The sequence below is a fragment of the Eublepharis macularius genome, chromosome 13 (genome assembly GCF_028583425.1).
Source record: "Eublepharis macularius isolate TG4126 chromosome 13, MPM_Emac_v1.0, whole genome shotgun sequence".
NCBI lineage: Eukaryota > Metazoa > Chordata > Lepidosauria > Squamata > Eublepharidae > Eublepharis > Eublepharis macularius.
The window spans coordinates 23,898,196-23,923,394 of NC_072802.1; the positions used below are offsets into that span (position 1 = coordinate 23,898,196).

Below are 25,199 nucleotides of genomic sequence, written 5' to 3' on the forward strand. Positions count from 1 at the left end.
CAAATGGCCTCCCCGCAGTTCAAGGGAGCGTTGAGCGGTGCATCTGAAAATGGGGGCGTCACCTTTTCCTCGGAACCTGGGCCATCACGGCACGCCCACGCCGGGTACAGGTTCTAGGGTTGCCCGCTTCGACTTTTGATGGCACGGGGATAATTAACACCGCAGATTAAAAGTCGAGGCAGAGGATGGAGTTCAAAAGCGGGCAGCCCACAGCTGAGCCTTTGAATGTCCGCCTGCCGTTGTGCTGTTAAAGGCACAGGCGGCCCGGCGGTGGCTGGCGAGCCGGCTGGCGAGCGGGACCCGCGCTAGGACCCGGGGCTGCCGCGGGCCGCGCCAGCAGACACACCTGTTCCTCCAGCTCAGCCGAAACAGGCAGGGCGAAGTAGCCGGAGGCAGCCGGCGGCGAGGGAGGTCCCGTCCCCGGCCCCCCGACCCGGTCCGTCGGGCTCTGGAGCGCGGCCCCCTTTCCCTCCCGGCCTCCCCGGGCGGAGCCGCCTGGCGCGCGTGGCGGCGCGCACGGATCGCTCGGCGGAGAGAGCCGCCTTCCTCCGCCGCCCCTCGGCCAGGCACCGGCGCGGCCGCTGGCTGCGCTCCCCTCGCTGACGCCTCTCCGTTCTGTCGCCCTTTCTCCAGAGCCGACCGCTGCCCTCTCGCCGGGAGAAGAGGACGCAGCCCCGGCCGTGATGGCGCGCTCCGGCCGAGGGGCCCCGCACGAAGCTGCCCGCTCGCCCGCCGATCGGAAGGGGAGACGCCGCCCCCAGCCAGGCGCGGGGCTTGGGCTGTAAGGAGCCCGGGCGGGCGCAAACCGGCTGCGCTTCGGCAAGGCCCGAGGGACAGCGGCTCTCCCGGGAAGGACGCCCCCCAGCAGCAGGCTCTATGCTGCCCCGGAGCCGCGCGCGGAATCCTGCTCTCCTGCGCCGGGAACTTCTTTGCCGAATGGTGGCTCTCCCTGCTTCTGCCTGGATCGCCTCTGCCCGGTACGGATCTCTAGGCTAGATCGCCTCCGGATCCCCCCAGCATCGCCTTTGCACTTTCACTTGGAGGGGAGAAAGGAATCGCCGTCCGTTCTCGCAGCGGGGGGAGCAGCGTCGGAAGCCACACCCTGGTTCCTATAGAAACTTGCGAGGACTCGCAGGGGGACCATCCCGGCTCTTCTGCCCTCTGTGGGCTCTGCCGGCTGCAGAGGGTGGGGCGAGATTGCCTCCAGCAGGCCTTTGTAGGGCGCTCGCTCTGTCCCAGATGGGAGTCTGTAGGTCGGGATTTCAAAAAGCAAAGCGACCGGGACTTTCTGACGAGCCAGCCAGCCTGCAACTGGTAGTGGCCAGCGAGTCTTACAAGGGAACCGCGGTATTGGGCCAGGCTAGCGTCCCCTGCCCTTGGGGTCTGACGCGGCTCCTTTGGAGAAGACCCTCCGGGCGTTGGAAGCCTGCCAGACTCCAGGATGGATGCTGTGTGTGAAAGCTCCATTGGGGAATGCTCGGATCCGCCCCCCAGCAAGAGGGGGACGCTTCCGCCCCCCAGCATAGTGCTCCAAATAGAGCCCAAAACTTTTTCCCAGGTGAGGCTGCCCTACAGCATCATCCTCACCACCCTCTTGTACTGTGGGGAGCTTGTGTCTGCCGCCATCCTGACCACCTCGTACAGTCATTCCAATGACCAGTTCTGGCTCCTCTTGACCCTCTTCTTTATGCTGATGCCCTCCATCATGGACCAGCTGACCCTCATCTTTGTCCACCGAGACCTGACCAGCGACAAGCCAATGGTCTTCTGCATGCATCTTCTCTTACTGGGTCCTCTCATCAGGTGAGAAGGGCTGGTTTCTGTGTCCCCCCCCCATACACAACATTCCTGTTCTTTGCCTGACCAGATATGCTACTAGCAGGCAGCTAACAGTGCTCTGGAGACATCAGCAGCTGTACAATGTAAAGGGCTGGCACTACTTTGCGTTTAAAGGGTGGGGGGGAAACTGCAATCTTCTGCCAGGCAAGCAGAGTTCTGCAAGCTGCTTAAAAATAATGCTGTTAAGCAACATGCATAATTACCCTGTGCTGTGGATGATTGGGCCAAGAAGTCTTGCAAAGTACTCATTCGTTCAAATAAACTGCTCCCCGGGCTGGTTCAGGCATGTGCAATTTCACAGGCATCCCTCCCCTGTATTTTCAAGTACGCCTCCAAAATGGCTGGAAAGTTGCTTTAAAATGCAGGCGGTTGAGATTCCTCCTCACAAGATACCGAACTTCTGTCTTGTGGTTTCAGAAGTGTAGAGTAGATATATATATATATATATATATCAAGGTCCTGCCCACTTCCTTGGGAATTTACAACCGAAATGTGATCCAAAGCAGTAAAGAGTGCACAGACTTTATGACAGGCAACAGGACAGGTGAAATGAGGCAGTCCTCTCTTTTACTCGCCCCAGGAGGAGAGGCTCCTGTACAAGGAGTCATATTCTAAGCTTGATGCTTAGATGCATTGCAAAATTCTTACAAGTACTTGGTGTGTGAATTAGATCATTATATGCTCCTATTGTAAATGGGTGGGAGCATAGTGAAATCTGCATGTGTGTGCAATTGTCTCATGTGACAGTGCATGTTTCATGCCAATTCTCACCTAAGAGCTTTTTCCATGTAGGATTTTTTTTGTTAATGAGTGATGTGAGCCTGTGGTGGCTTTCTTTGTCAGGAGGGACACATAAGAAGAGCCTTGCTGGATCAGACCAGTGGTCCATCTAGTTCAGTATCCTTCTTCTCAAAGTGGTGAACCATTTGCCCTAAAGGACCAATAAACAGGGCATTGAAGCCAAAACCTTCCCCAGATGCTGCCTCCTAGCACTGGGCTTCAGAGGTTCGGTGCGTCTGCCTGCAGAGGTTCTCTTTATTCATAATGGCTGCTAGTCATGAACCAGTCTAACCCCCTTTTAAAGCCATCTTTGCTTGTGGCCATCACTACCTCCACTGGCAGTGAGTGCTACAATTTAATTCCTTATTGAGTAAAGAATTACTTCCTTTGGTTTGACATGTACCTGTTGCATTACAAATGCACAAGAACTTGGGATAGTGCGTAGAAGATGAGCACTGAAGTTTTGAGATGCAAGCAGGGCTTTTTTTCAGGGGGAACGCGGTGGAACGGAGTTCCGGAACCTCTTGAAAATGGTCACATGGCTAGTGGCCCCGCCCCCTGATCTCCAGACAGAGGGGAGTTGAGATTGCCCTCTGTGCCAAGAGTAATCTCAACTCCCCTCTGTCTGGAGATCAGGGGGCGGGGCCACCAGCCATGTGGCCATTTTCTCCAAGGGCAACCCACTGATTTCCACCACCTCTTTTCCCAGAAAAAAAGCCCTGTATGCAAGTAAGTGCAAGTCTCATCTGCGGGCCACAGTTGAGGGAAGGCAGGGATAGGCGTGAGCGGTGTTCCGGTCTGCTCCCATCAGGGTCTATGCTTGACACTAGTGTGTTTGTCTGTGTGTGTGGGGGGGGAGGGGGAGGTTGCATCCTCCAGTTGCAGGATGACGTGAAAGGGTCAGCTGTGGGCTTGTTTTGAAACCAAGTCCTTTGGGGTGTGTTCCCTATAGATTCAGTCTCTGGGGAGGACACTCTTTCTAGGTGCACCCAAGCTGCCTTTTGTTGGGTACATTCTGTCTGTCGTATCGGCAATTCGCTATTTCCCAGTTGGATTTCTGTGCAAGATAAGAAGCTGTTCACAACCTCCTTGATGCCAAATCAGGCAGCAGAACAGTTATAAAAGTCTAAGCCACCTGGTATTACACAGTGAGTCAACTCTTATAGGGGGGTGGGGATGGAAAGGAACACAAAACAAAGCTGGTGCTATAATTTTTAATTCAGCCGCCACAAATGCTTTACTTTCCCTGCCCCTAAATGTTTACTGCTTTAGATGTCTCCCTTGGGTCACCCTCCCCACTGTGGGAGGGGAAGAATTTCTGAAAACAAAACTATATGTTACTTGTGAGATTCTTGATCAGAATTTCTGATGCTTTCTTTAAGGCTAAAGAGCAGATAAGGAAGGGGCAAGACAGCATTTGTGCTATTGGCTGATTAGCTAAAAAAAGGCTGGTACCTGTGTCATGGATTTACAACAATCCTGCAAGGTAGTCTAGTATGGCCTTTTCCCCACAACTGTAATGTTGGGATGAGGCTGAGAAAGTATGGTCTGCCCAAACTTGCTTGGTACGCAAATTTCAAACAAGGAACTTCCTGATTAAGGCATTCAGGGATGGGGCTACCAGCTACCAAATAAACATCTGTGGCTAAGAGAACAAGCAACACATCAGGAAGTCTGTGGCTCAGTTTCCGCCTCTGCCCGGAATTTATTAGAAAAGCCACACTCTCTCAGGTTCTTTTTCTCTCCTGCATCTGCAAGAGGGAGATGATAACGCTAGCTGACTTTACAAGATTTTGTAAGGGCTGTTTGTTTATTGAATGAAATATATATGCCCTGCCTTTCTGTTGAGGTTGAAGACAGACTACAATTCCAAGATTAAAAGTTTATAAACTACGAGCAGCCTCCCCAGGAAAGTGCTCGTAGCATAAACGCCATTAAAAGCTCTTGCAAATAAAATGGCCTTGCAGCACATGCTGAAAAACATCTAGGTGGCACTACCCAGGCCTTCTTGGGAAGCCGATGCTACACAGCGGGAACCACAGTAGAGACGGGATGGTCTCTAGTAGATGCCAAGTTAGCAGCCTTAAGTGTGGGAACAACTGAAAAGTGGCAACTGGAAGCCCATACTTTGGTGCGTGGGAATATATGGCAAGAGACAGGGACAGGCGACAAGATATATATGTAATGTGCTTCGAGTGCTCTAAGGCAATATATAAATGAATATTATTATTATTCTTAAACCATCAATATGTATAGCACTTTATGGAGTGCAAGAGGGGACCTGCCCAGGTGCTTTTAATCTAAAGTTGGGCACAATGGAAACAGCAAATGAAGGGAAGCAAGGTGGAGGCAGGAATACACTGTGGAAGACGGTGCGTTCTTTTCAGTTATGTACAGGGCTTTTTTTCTGGGAAAAGAGGTGGTGGAACTCAGTGGGTTGCCCTCGGAGAAAATGGTCACCTGGCTGGTGGCCCCGCCCCCTGATCTCCAGACAGAGGGGAGTTGAGATTGCTCTCGGCACGGAGGGCAATCTCAACTCCCCTCTGTCTGGAGATCAGGGGGCGGGGCCACCAGCCAGGTGACCATTTTCAAGGGGTTCCGGAACTCTGTTCCACCGCGTTCCTGCTGAAAAAAAGCCCTGGTTATGTACATTAGGCTTAATTGTCAATGGAAATGGGGACTCGTGTCAAAAGTGAGTCATGAGTTTGCTGTTAGCGGGGTCATCATTCTGATTTGTGACATCAGGCGCCAGTCTTTGGTTTATAAATGTGAAGAAAGAGGTCATGTCGCCACCATTCCTTTCCCCAGCATAACCCTTTAGAAAATAAACCATTCGCTCTGTTTTCCCCGCACCCCCCACCCATGCTCAACCATTACTTGCAACCCTCTGATTGGAGCAAGCAGAGGGGAGGTCCAGTTACCCACCTTGTCCTAGCCTTCCTTTATTCCCTTTCTCTTGCATGCCATGCCCTTTAATTTCAGGTTTCCCCAGCATCCCCTGTAATTGGTGAGGAGGGAGCACGCATGCTTTGGGTTCTATTCTCAGCATCTGGAAGTCAACAAAGTGTCTGTGTTTGCAGACTGTGCCTCTTTTTCCTTCCAAGCCACATGAGGCTTCTAAAAAAAAATCAGCATACAAGACAGCCTATTGATACTGTTCCTTTCAGAGCTTGGCTTTAACCATGAAAACGGGCTTTGATGCCAAAGTTCAGCCTTGGAAAAGGTGTCATGGTAAGGAAGATGAATTTGCTCTGGAGCATATGCAAAGTGCCTTTTCCTCCACAGCTACCATTAGCGTATATTGGATCAGAGAGCAGAGCTGCCAAGTAAGCTTGACCCCCCCCCTCCAGTGCCCCTACGTAATGAAGGCTGATTCCGCACATGTTGGATAATGCACTTTCAATGCACTTTAGCTATCGTTTGGAAGTGCATTTTTTGTTTCACACTCGAAAAATTCCGTTCCAAATGATCTCTAAAGAGTAAGTGCATTATCCAATGAGCGAGTGAAGAGAGAGGGGTGCAGATTTTAATTTGAGCTGAAAGAAAGTGCTCTTCTTTTCAGCAGCTGAGAGGGACCCACATTGCAAGTGTCTTTGAGTGCAAGTAGGAGGGTCCAGTGACTATTTTAAAGGAAGATGCTTATGCTTCGTTCTTAGGGAATGACATCACGGCTCCCTCCAGACAGAGTGCTCTGCTCCAACCAGAGAGAGAGAGACGCACACACCCTTCTAACTGGCTGTGCTGAACCTGGACACGGATAAAAATGAACTGTAGAGGGAAAGAGATCAGAAATCACAGCCAAGCTGGAAGGGCCTTGCCTGAATGAGAATATTCACGAAGCTGTTTCAGTCTGAGTCAAGCTTGGGGAGAAGCCTTATTGCGCTGGTTTCCCGTAGAAGGGTGTGTGCTCTGCAATCTCATGTTTTGCCTTGGGAGACGGCAGTGGGTGTGTTCTTGTATTCACACCTGTGGGAAAATTTGGAAGCTGGAGGTCTAGAGCAGATCACCTGCGTATAGTTTAACCAGGGCTTTTTTTTCTGGGAAAAGAGGTGGTGGAACTCAGTGGGTTGTCCTCGGAGAAAATGGTCACATGGCTGGTGGCCCTGCCCCCTGATCTCCAGACAGAGGGGAGTTTAGATTGCCCTCTGCCTGGAGATCAGGGGGTGGGGCCACCAGCCATGTGACCATTTTCAAAAGGTTCCAGAATGCTGTTCCACCGCATTCCAGCTGAAAAAAAGCCCCGAGTTTAACTCGGAGAATTAGGGGAGTCAGTTACAGTTGCTGTTACTGCAGCAAGAGAAAATGAATGGGAAGGAAATTTTCAAAGCATAGCCATAAGTTGTCACCACCATTCCCAGGTTTCTGGTGTGACATGCTCCCTCCCTCTTGGCTGTGTTAAGAATTGTTGAGAAACTTTAAAGGCTGAAGACAGATGTAATAACCATGTGTCATATCTTTATCCCACCCTTCCAGCAAGAAGCTGAGAGCGGTGTGTTACGGTTGCCAGGTCTGGGTTGGGAAATTCTTGGAGATTTGGCAGCGGAGGTTTGGGAAGAGCCCTGGAAATCAGTTATAATTCTGGGAGATCTCCACCATCGCTGGGAGGTTGACAATCCTACATGTGTCCCCACCACCACTCCTTTTTATTCTTACAATGGCCCTGTGAGTATTGTAAGGGGACATGACTGGGCCAGTGGTAGCCCAGTGAGCTTCACAGCAGAATAAGGATTCAAACCCGGGACTCCCCATTCCTAATCACCATAGTGGCTTTTCTGTAGACAAAATGAGTCCGCAGCACATTTCTCAGCTGTAGGGGCAGACTGGCTTTACAACTGAAATGAGGGATGTTCATGCCAGGACATCAAACACACTGGCTCAGCTATCAGGTTTCTGCTTCTGGCAGACTCACCACATTTTTAAAAATGTTCCATATGAATGTGTATGCATATAATCTATCATTGTGTTTAGCTCCCCGCTGCCAAGTAGGAAGGCAGAAAACCAGGTCACCCAAAGTCAAAGCAGAGGTTTCTAGATATATGGGATATGTGAAAAAATGTACATTGACCACAAGCCATTGGCCTAACGAAGACTGAATATACACTAGGAACATGGTGTGCTCAGAATCAGTTAGAGGGAAGGGAGTAGGAAGGGGATATTAACCTGATCAAGCCGTGGGAGTTTATGTCATCCCAGAGGGGGCAATTTGGGGGTCAGGATGTCCAAATAGATCCTCCCTCCCATAATTTATCAAGAGCGGCCAGTTTGTTTTCTTTTAAAAGGAAAACTTCTTTTTAAAATGCAAATTTTCTCCAGGATTAAGATAGGGAAGGATTTTGGTGACATCATAGGGGCCTGGCCAATCAAAGTTGTCCACAGCTGATTTTTGCTTCAAACATGCACAGTACTAGTCTTGAAGTTCTGAGGTTTCACTGCTGAGATGGAATGTTCTTGTTGATTTTTCCACTGAGCAACAGAGATGGTGGTTACTATCGTCTAATTTTGCAGGTCTGTGATGTTCGCCTCTCACAGCAGCACTGTTCAGTAGCTGAATGTGCTTTATGCTGTTATGTTGCAGGCACAGGATCAGTGCAAGCATGTGTCTGGTCTGCTGCCCCTTCTAAGCCTCTAATCAATCAGATATCTGCTTAATTATTCCATACTGGAAAAGCGGCCTCACATATTTTAATGAATATTTTATATTATATTTCATGGTCCTTTTGTACAGGTTGAGCTGAAGGCTTATGTTCTGATCAAGCCACTCTTCTTTTATATGAAAGTGAGAGAGGAGAGAGCATCAGAGATGCATGAAACATGGATACATCATGCTCAGATGTAGGAGACAAGTATTACAGAAGTGAGAACAAGAATCTTAAAACATATGTTAGCATGTTCACTGTAGGCATTACTGTTGAGTGTACACAAATACATGTGTGCGCATACACACAGAGTAATTCCCTCCCCAGCACAGAATGTTCTATACACCCACTTGCTTCATTTCCCAGGATTCCTAAGAGAATCCTTTTTATTTTCTCCTTCCTTCTATGTCATTAAAGGAGCACTCAATAAACCAAGTTATGAAAATGATTACAAGCAAATAAAAATCCTAGCTGATCAGGAATACAAAAACTCTATAGTGTTGGCAACAATTTCTAAAACTGCGCCTAACAGTTCAAAATCCTGTTGGTCTTGACACTAAAACCACATGCAAGTGGGTGTTAATTGTCTTCAGGAACTGTGGTTAAGTAAAATGTTTTATGTGCATGTGTAGAAAAATATAGCAACCTGTGCCTATAGCAAAGTTCCAGCTGCAGATATCATAAAAGTACATACACTGGGGAAACAGGCTTGGCTGTGGCTCCTGGCTTCTTAGATGCAAGGCAGTAGGCAGGCATTGGTTGCTGCCTCTGTGTAAAGTGGTCCTGAGTTAAAACTGCTGTGCCCCATTTCTGCTGCTCTAGCTTCCTCTCATCCCCTGCTAAAAAGCCCTATTGGAACAGACCAAAAAGGTCCTCCTTGCTTTACTATCCTGTTTCCCATACTGGCCTGTCAGATGCCAACCAAGAATCGAGTTTTACAGAGAACTATTTTTGAGGGTTTAAGAGTAGAGATAGGCACGAACCGTGTTATGAACTTCAAAAACCCACGAAATTGGCGGTCACGTGATCACGATCCAGCAGTTAGTGATTGTCCTCGTCCAATGAACCTGCGTTTGGAAGAAGCCTGGTTTGGTGCGTTTGGCTGTGGTTCGGGAAGCCAGACAGTCAGGCGCCAGCAATCAGTTCCCCTGGAAACGGAGCCGGGGGAATGCCTGAACTCTGTCTGCGCTCCTTCTGTTGCCCTGGAAACCTGAATGGAAGCCCAGCTTACCTTAATGGGCAGGCCTTCCTTCCAACCACGGAGCTGCAAAGCGGTTACAAGTTGGGAGAAGACACCCAGGGGAGGGAGGGGGAGGGGGATGTTCTGTAGCCACAGGAACTCCAATCTCATCCCTGCAAACCCTGATAGGCAGCTCTGACGGCCAAACACAGACCTCCTGCGTTGCTCAATGGGACCTGTGCTTATAAATAGCCGTGGGCTCCCGGGCTGGGTTTCACTTTCAGTGAGTAGTGGAGTGGGACAGAGCTTTTGCTTGCCACTTGCTAGCCTTTGGGGAGAGAGACTGAGAGTATAATTGAGCTTGGAATTTTGTGGGAGTTTCCTGGGGGCCTTGGATTGGAGAGGTTATAACTCCAAGATCCCTTTTGCAATCTTGTCCAAACTTGGGTGATGGCTGTAGGAGAGCCTGCAAAAGACTCCCCAGGAATATGGGCTCTCTAAGTGCCACTGGGGCCGTTCTGCGCCCCACGAACCGCGAACCGGTTCGGCAATGGAAAATGTTTGTTGTGGTTCGCGACCTCGGGATCGTCATCGACACCGAACCACAAACCGTGGATTCGTTAAATTTTTTTGGTTTGTGCCCATGTCTATTTAAGAGTCCCAAATGCTGAACTGGCCCTTGTAAAGAGCATGGGGCAAGGCCAGATCATGGGAGAGTGGAGCTACTGGCTCACAACTTCCCTTGTGACAGCTGGACTCGGATTCAGTTAACCACTACAGAGAGTGATTATTGTCAAAAAGCAAGAATCATGAAGAGAAGGGCTAGGTGTTATACCAAGTTACGTTATATCAAGGAGGACCATTGGTCCATCTAGTTCTGTTCTGTTGGTTCAGACTGGAAATAGCTATCCTGTGGTGAAAGGCATTTCCCTGTACCTGTTACCTGAGGTCTTCAACTGGGAGATGGCAGGGGTCAAACTTGGGACTTTTCTACATGCAGGGCAGGTTCTCTATCATTCAGCTAATGTGGGCATTCTCTCTCATGCAGATGTCTAGAGGCCCTGATGATATACTGCCAGGTGGGGGTAGAGGAAGAGCCGTATGTCACGATCACTCGCAAGAAGCAGCTCCGCAGAGACTCGGAGATCGAGGTGGAACAGGAGGTGGGCCACTCGCTGCGCAGGCTGGTCACCCACCGCAATGCCTTCAAGCGCATGGCTGTGATCCAGGCCTTCCTGGGCTCCACCCCCCAACTCACGCTGCAGCTCTACATCAGCGTTATGGAGCAGTACATACCCCCCACCAGAGGTAAAGGAGGAGTAGAATGGAAGGGGGGGATTGAAAGAGGTTGGACTGCTTTGATTTTTAAGTTGAAAGCTAAACAAGTGACCACCTTCTGTCTCAAGCCAGGATGCGGAGGGGTTTTGAGTTCTCTTATCTATCTGTTTATTTATATTCTATTTATATTCCGCCCTCCCCACACCAGCAGGCTTAGGGTGGATTACAACCAACATACTATTTAAAATTACATCAAACAGTTAATACAGTTTAAAAACCGTAAAACATTCAACATTACATATTTAAATATATATATACATATACATAGAGGTACAATAATCCATCCACCCTTTAACCATCTCCAGAGCATCCTAGCAGGGAATATTTAATAGATGGGGGGTGTTACTAGTAGGGAGGGCATGTTCTGTGTTCAACTGGCCAGGGGGCACCGCCTAGCATCACCCGTATATCTGGCGGAACAGCTCCGTCTTGCAGGCCCAGTGGAAAGATAACAAATCCCGCCAGGCCCTGGTCTCATTGGACAGAGCGTTCCACCAGACTGGGGCCAGGAGCAAGAAGGCCCTGGTCCTGGTCGATGCCAGGCAGGCCTCCCTGGGGCCAGGGACCTTTAATAGGTGTTTATCACTAGAACGAAGAGTCCTCTGGGGTTCATCTGGGGAGAAGAGGTCCTGCACATACACCGGTCCCCATCCACATAGGGCTTTATAGGTTAATACCCAAACCTTGAACCTGATTTGGTACTCCACTGGTAACCAGTGCAGCTAACATAATACTGGTGTTATATGCACACACATCGGCATTCCTGTGATGACACGCGCCACCACATTCTTCACCAGCTGTAACCACTGGATCAGGTTCAGGGGAAGCCCTACGTAGAGTGTGTTACAGTAGTCTAACCTAGAGGTGACCATTGCCTGGACCACAGTAGTTAAGTCGCGGGATGAAAGATATGGGGCAAGCTGCCTGGTCTGTTGAAGGTGGAAAAAAGAGGACCTGGCAACCGCAGGGAGACATCCAGGATCACCCCCAGGCTCCTAACTCTCGGAGCTGGTGTAAGCACCGCCCCATCGAGTGTCGGGAGCCTCCCTTCAGAATGAGGACGGGTGGCAGAATGAAGTGGCACAGTTGCCTACGTTGCCACAGACTGGGTTACTGGGCAGAGTCATATTTTGCAATGTGACCTAAACAGCTCCCTGCAAGTAAAATGTGCTACCCAAGCAGTGAGGAATGTTCTAGTCTCATGCTCACATGTTCTGTTGCAGGGAGTTTTTGTAGGCAGGAGCAGTCTAATTTTGTTTTCCTTGTACACTGGACCATGTCTTTAACACCAGCTTGCATGATTAAAGGTACAGGTGAAACGCTTCCTAGCATTGAGATGAGAAAACTCCACTTGCTTCATTTCTGCTAGGCAGGCTGCTGTTGAAAGTACAGAAATACAGTAATTTTTTAAAAGAAATAGCATCCCCGTCTGCTGCTCAGTGCTTTGGTTTAGCACCCTCTGCCAAGTTCAGTCAGTATTTCCTGATTATTTGAGACAAGTTAGAGCCCCCCCCCAAGGAACTGTGCATGTACATGTGCACGGAAGTGACCCAAATCTCTCTTGCCAGAATATTATAAAGCCTTAGGATTGGAGCAGGCCAACTTCCCCTCCTCGTCCCCCTTTCGCCCCCTCAAGTGATTCTCAACTGCCCTCAACATTCCATTCCTCCTGGAGGACAAAGCTCCATCTTCATCAGGCTAGTTTGTGTTTTCTCTCACACGTACTTCTTTTCTTTTAAATCTACAAGGTAATGTTTTTTCTACATGCCTGGAGAGCGTCCCACTTGAAGCCCCTCTGTTGTCCTCAGGAGGACTTGCTTAGCTTGTCCTACCAACAGCAACCTTGATAGTTGAGTGCCTATTAGGAAGAGTGACGGTCTTCTTTCGACCAGCACCTTGCAAAAACAGAAAGCCCAGTGGCACCTTAAGAGACCAACAAGATTTTCAGGGTGTAAACTTTGGAGCTCCAACTCTCGAACGCTTACACCTTGAATGCTTACACCTACCCCCTCTAGAATTACCACCATCAAGAGAATAAAACATTCCAATCTGTCCTTTTGTCCAAATGGGAAAAAACTCCAATGCTGGTGCTTCGGAGGTGTCTTGTTACTAGAAATTATCTCAAACATCTCTGGAACAAGACCTATACGATTTAAGATGTGACTCAGCCACATCTCATCAGAATCCAGTATATACAGAGAAATTATAACCATTATCTCTAGCATGTCTAGTAATTTCTCTATATACACATTTTTAAATGCTAGTTTTGCTGAGTCAGGATTTTAAACTTGTGTTGGTGCCGATAAATAAAATAAAATAGGGGTTTCAACATCAAGCTTGTTTTTTTCCAAAAGCATTGGAAGTATGTTCTCATGGAAAAAATGTTGCAGCAGTTGCAGAAACTTGTGCTTTCATCACAAATCCAGTGTGCTTCAGTGTTTATCGCCAAATTGTAACTCGTGGAGTTATGCAATTACTTGGGGAACTTCTTCTGTTTTGCAATTCCAAAAAAACTTCCAAGGTGACCTATGAACATTCAGTTCCAAAGGTACAAAAAAAAAACACAACTCCAAAAAACTTCTCCTTGTCTCCCCCTCCCCCCCATTTCTCTCACACTCCAAGCCCCTTGAAAATATAGAATTATTGATAGTTATATTCTTCCTCTTTTCCCCAAGGATTTCAGTGTAATGTTCTAGGGTGATTCCATTTTATCATTCCCCTGTGATCTAAGCCTAGCACCAATGACATTGCCCTGTAAAGGGTGGATGGGCATAGAGGGGAGAGTGGGTATGAGGGCACTGGCCTCAATCCCTCCAACTATATGTCTGCCTGAACATAAGCATAGTGCCTATTTATTGTATTTACTGTAGGATGTTGGCATCCATTGCTTTAGCTGGGAATATCAGTTCCTGGTCATGGGGATGGAGCTAGCACACATATGGCTTGGATGTGTGCAGGTGCTGTGCTCAATTTTGGGTGAATGCGTGTTGGAGGGGGCAGGGGCAGCAGCATACTTGTTCCAACTCCATATACAGATATGTTTTGTGTACAAAGTGTCACTCTAGCATCTTTTTGATGACACCCTTCTGATGGATGTCAGCATTGGATGTTAGCACTGAAAAACAGCTCCAGTTTTAGGCTGTAAGGATGGCAACAGTGTGTGACTCCAGTTCCTTTCTGCGTGTGTATATATATACACCGTCAAGTCACAGTCAACTTAACAGCAAGGGGCTTTCCAGGCAAGAAAGCAGAAGAGGTGGTTTGCCAGTACCTTCCTCTGCAAAGTCTTTCTTCCCTCCAAGAAATGACCCTGCTAACTTCTGAGATCTGATGAGATCAGGCTATACCATTCTGCCTTCCTCGCAGTTCCTTTCTAGCTTCTAATATACGTGACTGATTTAGGAACAAATGTAAAACTAGAAGGAGCCTAACAGTTATGCAGTATTGTTTGGTATCAGATTCTGCCACAGAATGCAAATTGTCATTTAGTTTTCCATTCAGGCTATCAGCCCTTTGTACATTCCCATACATCTAACTGGACGGAGTGCTTGGGCATCGATCAAATTACTCCTGTATGAACACTTATAACAATAATGTGTGTAAAGGAAGCTATGAAACAGTCGGCAGCTTTGTAACCTCATATCCCTAACAACATTTACTGGGAAGTGGGTGGTGATCTCTGAGTTGGATGCGGCTTGTGGCAACCTCCACGGGACTCCTTCGAGCAAACAGGAAGTCAGGCTCCTCCTGGGTGGTGCCACTTCAGAGAACAGGCCGCATGCTTTCGTTTCCCCATGAGATAATTCCCAGCACATGGAAAGCTAGCAGTTGCAGGGACTAGCTCTTCCCTCTGACATCTAGATGTTATGCACAAATAAGTTCTTTTTAAAAGATAAGTTTTGAGACATTGGCATCGACCTGAAGACCAGGATGCCCTTAAATTTCTGAGAGGACAGCCGTGTTAGGTTGTTGCAGCAAATTTAAACAGAAGTCCTGCGACACCTTAAAGACTAATAAGCAGGGGGGGGGGTTTCTGGGAAAAGAGGTGGCGGAACTCTCAGGAGGGAAATGAGGAAGAAACACACGGGATTCTTTGAAATCATATTATTTTCAAGCACTATTGCCGAGTATTTTCAAGAGGTGCCGGAACTCCGTTCCCCCGCGTTCCCCCTGAAAAAAGCCCTGCTAATAAGTTACTATAAGATTTTGTAATTCAGAATTTACTTCAGGATATAAATGGAGTGTACATCAATAAAAAATATATTTGTGCTTAAAATGACAAGCAAGAGAAAGGCAGGAATGGGGAAATGCTACAAAGAGAAGGCCAGCTTGAAATGATAACCAGAGTCCACTCATAGTTGGTAGGGACTACACCAAATTGTTGATAGGCAGAGTTGGAGTAATTTAAAATCGGATCTTATCAAAGAAGGTGTGAAATATGAGACACAGAATGAACTAACACCTGTAAAAGCTATATCATGGTGAGCTATTAACACCTATAGTGAGTGAGGAAACCCAAGTCTATGTTCAAGCCTGGGAGAAAGACAGCGCTTCATTTATTGACGAATCTTCATTCAGCACTTTCATGTTGGATTTTCCTTTTGAAGTTGCTTTGTCAAAGCATCAGATCCTTACCTACTCTTGAATGTTTTGATTTCTCTTTGGTTATTGTTTCAGACTGGCCTCTCTTAATAACATCTCCCCGCTCCCACCCTTCTGTTGCTTGTAACTTTAAGTATAAATAGCTGCTCTGGATATATTTCACGCATCTGATAAGGTGAGCTCTGACTCACAAAACCTTATAGCTAGCACAAATATAGATAAATGCTTGCTGTTTCTTCTTCAGGAATTACAATGGCTCTCCGTCTCTGCATATGCGGTGCCTCAGTTCCTGAGGATCTTCTACATTACACCTTATTTTGTCCCATGTATGCAGAGGTTATAGCTAAATTTCTTGCCAACTTATTAGTGGGGCGTAACTTTACCTCTGATATTGACAAATTAGTTTTTTTGTTATCTGATACTGATTGTTTTGTCACTAGCAGAGTATCCCTGTTTGCCTTAGCTGCAAAAAAGATTAGGGCCAAGATTGTTTCCTTAGAAACCTAATTTTCCCATAACTGTCTGGTATTTATTAAGGTCCCATTTTAATTGTATTCTATTTTTATTATCTTAATAACTGTATTTTATGCTTGTAAGATAGATTTCTATTTTTACTGTTTTTAACTTTGTATTGGGACAGCCTTTGGCCATATACAATTAAACCTGAAACCCTTAAAAAAAAAAACCTTATACCAGAATAAACTTTGTTAGTCCTCAAATTCCTTCTGGAATTGCCTACATGCAATCATTTGATTGTAAGCACGGCATCTTTGCATGCACAAAGTTTTCATTCATGGGCTGTGATCCCATGACTGGAAACACTGCTTTTTAAATATTCCTGATTGTGATGGCATCTATGTGCTCAAAGCCTGACAAAATACACCCAGGCTGGGCAGCATGCTTGTGTCCACTCCCCTTGTATGTATGTTGATTTTATCCAGGGCTCATTTCAAAGGGGAACACACAGGAACGCAGTTCTGGCAGTTCCCCAAAGAGGTCACATGTCAGGTGGCCCCGCCCAACCGACTCTCGGCCATTTTGGGCCCATTTTGGCCTGGATTGGGGCTGAAACGGCCAGTATTGGGCCCCTGACGAGTGGTAGATCACTCTCCCGCTCATCAGCGGCCCGATCCTGACCATTTTGGGCCCCTTTTCAGCCATTTTCAGCCCCCTTTTGCCATTTTGGGCCCAATTTTGACCCTGAATGGCCAAGATTGGGTCCAAAACAGCCAGAGTAGGTGATGTCAGGGGGTGTGGCATATGCAAATCAGTTATACTAACGACACACGTCCAGTGATGGCAAGAGGCATGGCATATGCTAATGAGTTATGCTAATGAATTCCTTCAGCTCTTTTTCTATGAAATGACCCCTGATTTTATCACACACAGTGTTATTTGAAAAAGGCTTCTGTGAGACCAAAAATGAGAAATTTAGGAGTGGCTCAATGCTGAACTTCCTGAAAGAAATGGAAAACACTAAATGACGGGCGGTATTCTAAGTATTGCTTTTGAGGCAGCACTGCAGTTTCTTTTCAGTGCCGAAGGATCAACCTTGGAATGTGAAAAAAACCCCACTCTGTCGCTGAAAGACTTTTCTTATATCACAGATTAAAGTAACCGGTGGGGGAGAAGTCTTTGGTTCAGAAGATTTGGCATCCAGGCAGTCCTGGGTCCTGTAACTCTACTTTTGGAAATAAACTGCCACAGGCATCTCTAGGTGCCTTAACCTGTTCTCCTGGGTGCCTCGCTATCCTTTGCTAAAAATCCCATGTGGGGGTGAAAGTGACGGTATTTTTCACAGATTTTTGAAACGAAGAGAAAGAAGAAAGATCAAAGTTGCACAGCAAACAATGCATGTACTAAGACCTAGAATGTTTTCAGTCAAGAAACTTTCTCAGGAGCGTCTAAACCAGTTCCTTAAGAACCTAGGAAGCTGCCTTATGCCAAATCAGACCATCTACTGCTCTGACTGGGAGCAGCTCTCTAGAGGAAAAGGCAGGTCTTTCTCAACAGTAGCTTCCTGAGGAGACTGAACATGGGGCCCTGCTGCATGCAAAACATGCGCTCAACCACAACCGCTCCCTCTTGCCCGGCCTTTCTTCAGAAGAAGTGCTAAAGCAGGGCCAAACCTTATGCAAATGTAGCACATTAATATTGTGTAACTTTTTTTAAAGAGAAGGATTAGAATTTTCTTAGTGTAGAATCGGCCCATTTGCACAGCCCATTTTGAGAGCAGGTTTGGTGTTTCTCTGCTGCAAAATTTGAATCAGGGAAGTATTAATTTATGTATTTAGTATATTTTTATCCCACCTTTCTAAGTGTCAGACTGTGGCTAGATAAGGTACTCTCTGCAAGATTCCCTTTAGAAGCAAGAATAAGTCCAATGTCTAGCAAAGGAAGTTTTATTGCAGAAAAGGTCCATTATAGTCCACTGTCCTGAATAGGAGACTCAGGATGGTACATGATCATTGTTACCAATGAAGAGCAAGCATAGGATACAGAGTAACAATACCCATCTGGAACAGCCTCCCCCCACAGTTCTCAAAACAACATCTTTCAGTCCTGGGAAGCTGCTCTCCTTCAAGGCCAATGCCTGGTGGAACGGTGTTAGACAAAACAGTCCTCTGGTGGGAATGCTGCCTGGGAACTGGTGCACCTGAGGAGAAAACACTTAAACACTATAAGCATTAGAAAATGGAGTCAGTATGGTTAAGATATATACTGGACCTGACACTAAGGAGCTCAGGGCAGCATACGTGGCTCTCCCTTCCTCTGGATTAGCCTTACAACAAATGTGTGAGGCAGGCTAGACTGAGGGAATGTGACTTGCCGGAGGTCACCCACTGAACTTTACGGCAGAGTGGACATGTAAACCCGGCTCTCGCAGATACTATTTCAACATTCTGAGGAGTTAGCCGTGTTAGTCTGTAGTAGCAAAATCAAAAAGAGTCCAGTAGCACCTTTAAGACTAACCAATTTTATTATAGCATAAGCTTTCGAGAATCAAGTTCTCTTCATCAGATGTTTTGATCAGGCATCTGATGAAGAGAACTTGATTCTTGAAAGCTTATGCTATAATAAAATTGGTTAGTCTTAAAGGTGCTACTGGACTCTTTTTGATATTTCAACATTGTAACTCCTGCTCCACGCTGCAGGTCCACTGTCTTGAGCACATTCTGCCTCCCACTGTCTGAATAATTTTGAATGATTGATCTTAAATTGTGTATTCGTACCCAGACTTGCCCTTTTTTTTAAAAAAAAAAATCTGTTAATGCTGGGAAAAAGAGACTGTTTCAAAGTTTACATATGTTTTCATGACTCTGTGCAGGAAAGCCTGCTGTGTCTCCAGGAAGAAACAGGTTTGGCTGCCTTATAAATAAAGTTTGGAAGCATGAAAGGCACAGATCAAATGTTGTTCCTTAGGCACCACCTGTAGGTCTGGTTCTGTTTGCAAGCTTGCTGTATAAACACTCGGCATAGCAACAGCCATGAGTAACAATGAAGCAGGCAGGTGAGCCGCTGGAGCTAAAGGCATCCATCCGAAGTTATGAAAACAGCAGTCTGCTGGACCAGTTGGTGCTTCCCTGGAGAGCTTCCCCTGGCTAATCAGTGCTGTGAACGGCCCCGTTGCTAAGCTGGGGCATGAATAAGATGGTCAGAGTGCAAGCCAGAGAAAGAAGAAATGTGCTAGGTGTTGCAGGGCAAACCAAGTGCCGTGCCATAGGGAAATTCTTCTCCCTTTTCGGAACTGCTAGTACGTAGGCTATTTCAGGCCTAAAGGTCTTACCTCTCAGGCACCAGCTGACTCCGCACCTGTCTCGAGCACTCTCTCTCTCTCTCTCTCTGGTGTCTCTCCTGCTCCATCTGTCAAAGTGTGCCTTCTGCTCATGACCCCACCAGTCATTTCAATGGCAGCTGTTTCAACACTCTGCAAAAAAGGAAAGAGGAACTGGTTAGTTCCCAAGTAGAAGAACAAAAAACACATTCTATGTGTAATACATTTGTATTACTTTCTTTCTCCAAGGCATGCAGGAAACATTCATGGAGCTTCCCACATTTTATATCATCAAAATGGATAAGAAGGGATTCGAAGCCAGTCAAAGTCCAGCAGTCTGTCTGGCATACAAAGCACAGCTCTTGCATGGCTGCCATTAACTTTTTGACAAGTGGTGAAGTGATAGGCAAAGTGCATATGACCAAACACACTTTACAGTGACACAAAATAAACCACAATACAGGTCCAAAACTGGAAATATTATAATAAGGAGGCTAAAGGGTATTCTGGGGTTGGGAATTTCAAGAAGCAGAAACTTAAATTTAAGTCCAATATGCTTGAAATCAGGGCAGGCTAAAGGCATTTTCTACCCCAGATCTTGGGTAGGAAGTGGGTAACAGCACATGCCCCATCTTTCAAACCCCAAGCGGCTACTATTCTCAAACTGGTGGGCCCAAAGCAGCCACTTGGGTTGCTTGTTCAGTGAGCTAGCCCTGTTTAAAGTTACATAATTTATTAATTTAGATTAAATTGCATTTCAAGTACCAGGTGCCCAAGGGCTCAGCTAGGCTTTAGATTCTGTGGCGATCAATGATGGATATTCCATTCCAAACAGAAAGGTTATATCCGTCCAATGCAGCATTATCTGATTGAACAATTTTTGCACAACATAAAACATAAAACCACAGCCTCATTAGTGGCAGTAATAATGTTTCATCCGGCTATAAGATCGGTAACCGAGAGAGGCTCTAAACATGGTAGTAATGTAGAAGTGGAAATGTATCGTTCTGAATTCCTTCTCTGAAGTCACATCTGAGAAAGAGGTCAGGTTTTCAGTTAATGTAATAATCTAATTATATTCTGTAAAACTCTGTGTGCTTTCCTTAGGTACCATACTACATATTCTGCTAATGGTTTCTTAATTTGTAAAATGGTTAAAAAGCATGTGTGTAAGAGTGTATATTACAAAAAGTACAAACCAAGGCTCCTCAAATGCAAAATATGCTTTTGGGATTTACATAAGTGTGCGCGCACATACACATATCAGTGACATGACATATCACTAGCAAACGAAGCAAAAGTGGCTTGCATTTAGAGTTGCCAGTCTCCAGGTGGAGCCTGGAGATCTCGCAGCATTACAGCTGATCTTCAGATGACAAAGATCAATTCATCTGGAGAAAATGGCTGCTTTGGAGGGCCAAGTCTATGGCACTATCCTCCACTGAGAGGCTCTCTACACGAGACGCCTCGGCGTGTGTTCATCAAGTGTAGGGAGATGCAATGTTAGCTAGGAAGCGTCGTTTAAAAAAACAGAACAGCAGAGATTGCTCCTCTGAGGGTTTGTTAATTTCATCGTCTCATCCCCAAAGGCTCTGTCAATTTCACCTCTCCAGTCTGAAACTGTGTGGGATCGCAACCAGATGGCAGCGAGGAATGGAAATGGGCTGGAGCTGCCCTCCAGAGCTGGTCTTGGACCTGGAGAGGTTCTAATGGGCTGAAGTTTCACTTCTGGCATTTCACAGCCCCTTCACACAGTTCCAGTGTGTAGCAAAGACTTTGCCTTGCTGCCAGTTCTGTCTTTTTAAACTACCCTTCCTGGCTAACATGGCATCTCCCAATATGTGTTCTTCCCATGTCAGATGTCTCGTGTAGAGAGATTCTCAGCTGTCTCCCTTCTCCAACTCCACCTTCCCTAGATTCCACCCCCCAAATCTCTAAGGGTTTCCCAGCCCTGATTTGGCAATCCTACTTGCCTTATAACATACTGTAATTTAATTTTTTTTTAAATTTACCTCTTATACCAATATTCTTATCTCAAGAGGCATTGAAGGGAATGGTGTGGATTTGACAATCCATGCATGGAAAGCACAGTTTTCTCGTGCTCCTCCCATTCCTGCAGCCCCTTCTGATCCCAGAAAAGTTATTCCTGAGGTTATGGGAGCCCTGCAGAGAAACAGCTGTGCAGAATAAGGAGGGACAAGGGGATGAAATCAACTCCTTTCTTCAGTGGAGCTGTGTTTGCGAGAGAGGATGGAGGAGCAATTTCGACCCCCAGTCTTGCCTCGCTCCAGCCTTCCGGCCCATGAGGCTATTCCTTCACAACTCTTGGAACAACTGTTTTGGGACTCAAAAGAAGCTACAGGAACAGAGAAGAATGCAGGAAAACTCCACTTTCCATGTATGGAATGGGTGGATCCGTATCACCAACAGTGTGTTGAGTAGGGTTAAAATTGCATTGGGAAAAATAGGGTGTGTGTATGTGGGAGATTAATTAATATTTATTGGATGATGCCAGAGCGATACTTTTCTGCAACTCACTCCATCCCAGAAACTCACCTCTAATACTAGATCCAGGTCTACCTTCTGGACCTGTTTGTGGACGTGGCACTGAGAGCAGGGCTTATCCCTGGCTCAGAGATGGGGGGCTGAAGACTGCTTGGATATTTTGTCCTGGGCCCTCAGTCCTTCGGCCCTGCACTGTGCAGTATTTTTTTTTTATTCTATTCTGAGAAGTGCTGCAGTTTACACTTGCCTGAGCATTGCTTCAGCTTCAGTCCTTTAGCCCTAATCCCAACATTTGGGAGAGATGAGGATAGGCACTTGGTTAAAATCAGGGCTTTTTCTCTGGGAAAAGCAGTGGTGGAACTCAGTGGGTTCCCAGCACAGGGGGCAACTCCTGGCGGGAGGTGGTGCACCTGGTACCAGGACCACACAATGATGTCACTTTGGGTCAGCTGGAACAAGAGGGGAGTTTTTAAAAGTTTATATCACCCTCAGCTAAAATGGTCACATGGCTGGTGGCCCCGCCCCCTGATCTCCAGACAGTGGAGAGTTTAGTGTGGAGGGCAATCTAAACTCCCTTCTGTCTGGAGATCAGGGGGCGGGGCCACCAGCCATGTGACTATTTTCAAGAGGCGCTGAAACTCCGTTCCACTGCGTTCCTGCTGAAAAAAAGCCCTGGTTAAAATTATTCATCTGGTGAGTCAAAGGCATTTTGTATATGGTCATTTTCCTTTGCACTGAGGCACGTTGCAGCATGCTGGTGTGCCCTGAATGTTTAAAAACAGATACCAACCAGAGTGTTCCTGTGTACTCCTTCTTTGTTGTCTGCTCCCCTCTTTGGCTCAACACAGGCAAATTCCCCCATGCAAACAGAAGGCAGCAACCCAGGAGCAGATCAAATCTCTCTCCCGTCTTCTGCCCAGTGTTCTCACTTGCCTCTGCTGACAGAGGAGAACAGAGAAGGAAGGAAGGGGAAGGACATGGGAGAGAAGCATACGGAGTGGGGCATATGAGGAGCTCTGTCAATATAGGTTTAACTAATCCAGGGTAGGGACCATCCTACAGCTTCCCTCTTCCATCCTTTGAAATGTACTTGAGAAGAATAAATGTCTTGTCTATCATCACTTACAAATCTGTAAGGAAAAAGACCAGAGATGAGTTTGGGGTTTTTTGGGGGGGAAAATGAAAGCTGGAAGTTCAGAAAGGTGGCCTGATATACTCTCCTGCTGACCTGATACCAATTATGCATGTTTCTACTTACACAGAAATGTGGTGTACATACATTCCTGGTTAGGAATCAGATCCCAACACTGTCCCATTTCCATGTTGCGCAAACCCAAAGATCCTCGCTGTATGTTGGGCAAACAGCAATGGGCACAGTCGCTTCCCTGTATGCTTACCATTTGTTTTTCTTCCCTATTTTAGCAGTCCTGATGGGCATCTGCCTAGTGTCCGTCACCTACGGCGCTTTGGTCTGCAATGTCCTGGCCATCCAGATCAAGTACGACGACTACAAGATCCGCCTGCGTCCGCTCGCCTTCATCTGCATTATCCTGTGGCGTAGCTTGGAGATCTCCACTCGCATCACTGTCTTGGTTTTCTTCGGGAGCGTCTTCAAGCACTACGCATTGGCTGTTGGTATGGCCAATTTCCTGGTGCTCTTCTTCCTTCCCTGGGTGCAGTTTTGGCGGAGCGGTGCCCAGCTGCCCGACAACGTGGAGAAGAATTTCAGCCGGGTGGGCACGGTCTCCGTTCTGTGCGCCATCACTTTGCTGTATGCTGGCATCAACATCTTCTGCTGGTCAGCTGTGCAGCTCAGACTGTCTGATCGAGACTTGATCTCCAAGTCGCAAAGCTGGAAGTACTTAGTTTTTTACTATGTGTTTCGGGGAGTGGAGAACAGTGTGCTGCTCATCCTCTGGTACCTCTTCAAGACAGACTTCTACGAATACATCTGCATGCCCATGCTGGTGGTGCAGCTCATTGTGACCTACTGCTTGGCCATTGCCTTCATGCTCTTCTTCTACCAGTACTTTCACCCATGCCGCCGCCTTTTCACACACAACATCTCTGACTTTTTGGAATGTGTCTGTTGCAAGTCCAGGCAGGCAGCCCATTCCAGCCACCTGGATCCCCCCTATGAGCCTGGAGTTAGGCATAGCATAGTCTGATGTGCCGGACCTAAGCTGATCCTATGCCCTGCCTGCCAAGAAGTGGTATGGACAATGTCTCTTGCCTTGCCTTGCCACCCAGTTATACCGGGGAGACAGCCCTTAATTTTATGGTGCTAAACGTTATAAATAGGGGTGGTCTTTTGGTGGATCAATCGAACTGGTATAGCGGGCCAAATCTGGGTGATCAAGAAGGGACCAGTTTCCCTTCCCTGGTCCTCCTGCGGAGGCAGGGGTGGTTGGTATCATAGGCCCATGCAGCCGGGACAACTGTCAGTGGAGAATGAGTGACTTCGGCTGAGAGAGGCACTCCAGCCACTGAAGGGTGATTTGGTAATTTCTAGATGACAGTTGCTTGCTGGCATGTTTGCTCTGGTTGCATCCAGTTGCAAAATACCCACCCAGACTGGTGGAAAGGTACTGTAGATTAGTTTAATCTAAGGGAGACACTTCTGAAAGCTGGGGAATCTTGCTGATGTTTAGCTCCCGCTAATATTCAGTATCGTTGCATCACTGCAGCCTTCCTTGGTTCAGATAAAATTGTGGACCCCACCGTTTTCAAGTGGCCTGGAAACATGCCCTTACATTGTTAGCAATCTACCCCAGGATATGACCTCTTTTTCTTTCCCCAGCCCTGGCGCCCTTGTATAATTTATAACTGTGTATTTATTTATTTGTTGATCTGGAAATGGACAAATTTTACGTTCAGAGTGCTGGGAAGTGTTCTGCATTTTAAAAGAATCCTCCTTGTTTTATGGCTCTCATTTCTGCTGTGTCATTCTGGAAGGGCATCACACGTGCTGAGGTCGAGGGGACATGGTGGGTTGTGGTCAGAGGGTAGAATTGGGGTGGGGGGACATGCCTTCTGCTGTTCCAGCAGATCAGTAGCACCACATTTGGTTGCACAGTCATCCATCATCTCTGGAAGGGTCACACTAAGTGGTGACTCTTTAGTTGCCCTCTTCTGTGTGACACAGGACCACCAGTGTGGAGTGTCTCGGTTGAGTACAAGCCCAGCTGATTGTAGTGCATGATAAATGGGATCGAGCCGTTCACTCTTGGTGCCAGTTGTATGGAGAAAGTTATGCAGGCCCTTGCAGGTTGGACAAGTTCTGAGTGGGGTGAGTGGTTATTTGAACTAACTGGGAAATACCAGAGTCACTGATTTCCTGTATCAGTGGCTGTGCACGCTTGAACAGTTTCCCTATCACCAATGAATCCTGTGGTCCAATACCCATGATTTAAAACTACGGGGCTTTTAAACAAATCTGAGCTGCCCCAATTTAAGAGGGTTATTTTGCGGGGAGAAGATCTAAATGCCTGCAGTTTTCAGGGGTCAGGCACAGTATTTCAAAACAGACACTTGTGCTTCAGAA

General features: G+C 47.0%; 1 protein-coding gene across 1 annotated transcript; it reads left to right on the top strand.

The window, feature by feature from the left end:
- The first annotated feature begins 1,394 nt into the window (after window positions 1–1,394).
- XKRX (XK related X-linked) lies at window positions 1,395–24,573 on the top strand. The gene is made up of 3 exons (XM_054996907.1): window positions 1,395–1,803; window positions 10,484–10,743; window positions 23,078–24,573. The coding sequence occupies exons 1-3, from the start codon at window positions 1,442–1,444 to the stop codon at window positions 23,821–23,823; spliced, it is 1,368 nt and encodes a 455-aa protein (XP_054852882.1). The 5' UTR covers window positions 1,395–1,441; the 3' UTR covers window positions 23,824–24,573.
- The last annotated feature ends 626 nt before the right edge of the window (window positions 24,574–25,199 follow it).